Source organism: Pteropus vampyrus, unplaced genomic scaffold (genome assembly GCF_000151845.1).
Source record: "Pteropus vampyrus isolate Shadow unplaced genomic scaffold, Pvam_2.0 Scaffold432, whole genome shotgun sequence".
Taxonomy (NCBI): Eukaryota; Metazoa; Chordata; class Mammalia; order Chiroptera; family Pteropodidae; genus Pteropus; species Pteropus vampyrus.
Window position 1 is genome coordinate 1,164,211 of NW_011889213.1, and position 4,399 is coordinate 1,168,609.

A 4,399-nucleotide genomic window follows, 5' to 3' on the forward strand; every position below is an offset into this window, starting at 1 on the left:
TGAATGGGGTGTAGGAATCTGATGGACGGTACTTCGAGGAGTTAATTATGACCACAAAATGATCCCAAGAAAGCGACTCAGAGCATGATCCTAGAGGGGGCCCCCGAAGGAAGGAACGCCGGGGAAAGAAAAAAGGAAAGAAAACCCGAAAAGGAACCCAAATGCAAAGGGGGGGGGTCAAACTCGAGGTGATCTTCTCAATGAGGGAAGTCCAGGACGTGAACTGGGTGTCTAAGTATGTGTGTGATGGGGCAGAGATAGGAACGAGTGTGAGGTTTGGGCTCGGGAGTGGGCTGGGTGGGGCAGCTTTCCGCAGGGCAGGAGCCTCTGGCCTCTGGCCTCTGGGAGGAGAGAGCTGGAGGCAGAGCCGCCAGGAACTGACCAATGGGGAGAGTGCCGTATTTGGATTCTGGAGTCTGCACATTCCTCGGGGCTCAGATATCCGCCCTCACGCCATTCCCCCTCCCTCCCACCCCGCCCCGGGCATAAAAGGCTCCAGGTGAGATCCTCCGCACTCCTGTCGACTGCAGCTCCTCGGACCAGGATCGCAGTACCCTCCCTCGCCATGACTTCCTACTATCGCCAGTCGTCCGCCTCCTCGTCCTTCGGGGGCCTGGGCGGTGGCACCGTGCGCTTCGGGGCCGGAGGCGCCTACCGTGCGCCCAGCATCCACGGGGGATCGGGCGGGCGCGGCGTGTCGGTGTCCTCCGCCCGTTTTGTGTCCTCGTCCTCCTCCGGGGGCTACGGCGGCGGCTATGCGGGCGCCCTGGTCGGGTCCGACAGGCTGCTGGCGGGCAACGAGAAGGTGACCATGCAGAACCTCAACGACCGCCTGGCCTCCTATCTGGACAAGGTGCGCGCCCTGGAGGCGGCCAACGGCGACCTGGAGGTGAAGATCCGCGACTGGTACCAGAAGCAGGGGCCCGGGCCTGCCCGCGACTACAGCCACTACTACAAGACCATCGAGGAGCTGCGGGACAAGGTGGGCGGCGGCCGGGAGCGGGAAGTGCACCTGCCACGGAAACCCAGCCCTGCGGGCCGGGCGAGGCCCCAGGCGCCGGGGCCCGCTTTCGGCGGGGCGGGAGCGAGCCCGTTAGGACGTGGGAGGGCCGCAGGGTGGGGCAGAGAAGGGGACAGGTGAGGATAGGTAGGACAATGGGGCAGTAAGCGGGGACCTGGGTGGCAGGACGGGGGCGGGGGACCAGGGCGGGGGAAGTGGGTGGGGCATGTGGCGGGGGCGGGGTCGGAGGATGAGGTGGCCAGAGAAAAGGGAATCGGAGGAGTGGGAGGAGATGGCACGCGGCTGTGGGCGGCCTTGAGGTCTAGGCTAGGGACCGCAGTCACGTTGCATCAGGGAAATGGAGAGTTTGGCTTGGGAGGAACCTGGTACACCCCGGACGAGCCCTGACCCCTGCTGCTTCTGGTTCGGGGCCCTCTGCATTCCTTTTCTCCTGCGGGGCAGGTCTGGTTTCCGTCAAGCTCAGCCTTAAGCCCCTCCTTCCCGGCCCAGGGGGCCACCTGGGGCTTGAGAGAAGCTCTAGGAAGAATGCGAGAAGAGGCCCGCTGGGGCCTGGCGGGTTAAGGAGAGACATACGCTGAGGCTCCTGGACAGAGTAAGGGGTGGAGGATGCAGCGGTCCCGGGGGTCTTTGCTCGTGGAGACCTTTGTCGGAGGACCGGGTGTAGCAGCACTTCTCTGTCCTGGGCTGGAGATCGAGGTCTGAGCCACGGGCTCTTACCCAGGCCCCGCGGAGCCTGCGGGGCGGGAGCTTGGTCTCCACTCTCAGGGAGGAGGTTGGAGCGCCATCCTGATGATGTGTATGGGAAACCAGGGAGACGTTTAATGGCCTCCACAACACTGCCCAGTGTCCATCACGTGCCTCGCATGGTTCTGGGTGCTGGGGACATGGATCATAATGTAGACAAGGAGAGAGGGCTAGAGATATATAGTGTTTTCACACTTTTAAAATTGTGACCTACAATAGGAATGAACATTTTATGATGTGTCCTCACATCCTCTTTTTCATACACACACGATGAAGATAAAAGTTTCTTGAATCATTCTTACCCTGTTGTGAGTGGTCCCTTCTGTTCTGTTTCACTTGGTGACCCGGGGTAATGACTAATGCGGCATGACCCACTCTTTGAAAAATGCTGAATCCAAGTAGCTTAATCAATGGTGTGAACATGTGAACACGCCCTTTAGGTCAGAGGGACTTCAGATTGGGGGTGAACTTGAATGAGGAATCCTGAACTTAAGTTCCCACCTCCACGAAATAGATGTACCCACTGACCTGGCAATGAAAGATGAGGGGCAAAGTGCCTTGCACTTAATAGATGCCCACCAAACAACTTCCCTTCCCGGAGGCTGAATGCTTTGAGTTGGGGGTACAGACAAGGGGTAACCCCTACACTTCCCTGCACCTGATTTGCAAATCATTTCCCAGGCACAGGTCTCAGACTCTCCCTAGGCTTACCTGCTTGCCCTCCCCTGCTCACTCCCCACCCCCTACCTTGGCCTCCTAGGCAGTGGTGAGAAACCACCACTTTAGCTCCTGGGCAGGGACTGATTCCAAGGCCTCCCAGGGAGCAAGCCTGCGGGCAGCTGAGGGGTGGCTGGAGCTTGTCCTTAGGGAGTGGGGGCATACTCTCTTGTTCCCCTGTCTCTGGAAAGAAAGTAGGTGGGCAGTGCCAATGTGCCGACCTGGTGCTGACCAGATTCTGCCTTCCAGATACTTGGCGCCACCATCGAGAACTCCAAGATTGTCCTGCAGATTGACAATGCCCGTCTGGCTGCGGATGACTTCCGAACCAAGTGAGCATCTCTGCATCCCGGGTGGGCTGCAGAAGCCAAGGGGGGTGGGGCAGAGGAGGCAATTCCAGGCCCTTTTGGGGCTTAGTGCAGTGAGGGGACTGAACTCTGCTCTCCCTTATCCCAGCTGGTCCGAGCCCCAGCCCCCATGGTCTCCGGAACCCTGGGGAGGTGGGGAAGTCTTCAGAGGGACAGAGGAAGTGCTGGCTTGACTGCAACTATTTCCTCTGAAAGGTTCGAGACGGAGCAGGCCCTGCGCATGAGTGTGGAGGCTGATATCAATGGCCTGCGCAAGGTGCTGGACGAGCTGACCCTGGCCAGAGCTGACCTAGAGATGCAGATTGAAGGCCTGAAGGAAGAGCTGGCGTACCTGAAGAAGAACCACGAGGAGGTGGGGCTCCGGCTGGGTCATCCCAGCTTCCCAGGGCAGAGGACGCTTTTGTATCTTGTAGCCTCTGACCGTGGCCATGCTTGCTGTACCCTCAGGATGGCCATGGGTGTGGTGCATGGCTCCCAGTGTTCTAGCAGGGGATGGTGGTGACCCAGTCTGTCCCCTCTAGGTCTGCCCTCTGAAAACCAGCCTCTTTGGGCCTGAGGGACAAGGGAGTGACCAGGCTCAGGCCAGAAGGGTCTAGGCCCTGACATGCCCATCTCTGCTATACCTTTCCAGGAAATCAGTGCTCTGAGGGGCCAGGTGGGTGGCCAGGTCAGTGTGGAGGTGGATTCTGCTCCAGGCATCGACCTAGCTAAGATTCTGAGCGACATGAGAAGCCAATATGAGGTCATGGCTGAGAAGAACCGGAAGGATGCTGAAGCCTGGTTCACCAGCCAGGTATGAAGGGGGAAGCAGGTGCCCTTTGGGGAGGTGGCAAGGAGAGAGGGCTTGATGCTCCCAGGAGAAGATCTTCCTCAGTGCCTGTTCACTCCACCTTCTCTCTTATTGCAGACTGAGGAGCTGAACCGGGAGGTCGCTGGCCACACTGAACAGCTGCAAATTAGCAAGACAGAGGTCACTGACCTGAGGCGTACCCTTCAGGGTCTGGAGATCGAGCTGCAGTCTCAGCTCAGCATGGTATGTGCCCTCTGCCCTGTCCTTGAAGCCTTGGGCAGCCTGGGCAGTGGCTGTGCCCATGTCTTCCCTGGGAACCAGGCTCCACTGAATCGCCTTCCTTCTCTCTGCCCTCAGAAAGCTGCCCTGGAAGGCACGCTGGCAGAAACAGAGGCTCGCTTCGGAGCTCACCTGGCACAGATCCAGGCGCTGATCAGCAGTATCGAAGCCCAGCTGAGCGACGTGCGTGCCGACACCGAGCGGCAGAACTTGGAGTACCAGCAGCTCATGGACATCAAGACGCGGCTGGAGCAGGAGATCGCCACCTACCGCAGCCTGCTTGAGGGCCAGGACGCCTATTACAACAACCTGCCCACCACTAAGACCGCCTGAGTCTAGCATCTTCTGGGCTTCTTGCCCTCCAGCAAAGGGATGCCCCTGGGTAGAAGCATGGGAAGGGAGGGACTCTTACCTCTGGCTCTCTGCCTGACCTGCCAATAAAACTTTATGGCCCAAAGGAGGAAGGACTTCGGGTTTATT

General features: G+C 59.3%; 1 protein-coding gene across 1 annotated transcript; it reads left to right on the top strand.

Moving 5' to 3' along the window:
- The first annotated feature begins 441 nt into the window (after positions 1-441).
- Positions 442-4,379, top strand: KRT19 (keratin 19). The gene is made up of 6 exons (XM_011381264.2): positions 442-982; positions 2,732-2,814; positions 3,046-3,202; positions 3,482-3,643; positions 3,758-3,883; positions 3,998-4,379. Exons 1-6 carry the CDS (start codon positions 566-568, stop codon positions 4,250-4,252), a joined length of 1,200 nt encoding a protein of 399 aa, XP_011379566.1. The 5' UTR covers positions 442-565; the 3' UTR covers positions 4,253-4,379.
- Positions 4,380-4,399: the final 20 nt, after the last annotated feature.

Excerpts from the sequence above, each read along its gene's own strand:
- KRT19 (XM_011381264.2), top strand. The coding sequence starts at position 566 with ATGACTTCCTACTATCGCCAGTCGTCCGCCTCCTCGTCCTTCGGGGGC. Across the intron at positions 3,203-3,481 it reads TGAAGAAGAACCACGAGGAG|GAAATCAGTGCTCTGAGGGG; the intron begins GTGGGGCTCCGG and ends ATACCTTTCCAG. Across the intron at positions 3,884-3,997 it reads TGCAGTCTCAGCTCAGCATG|AAAGCTGCCCTGGAAGGCAC; the intron begins GTATGTGCCCTC and ends CTCTGCCCTCAG.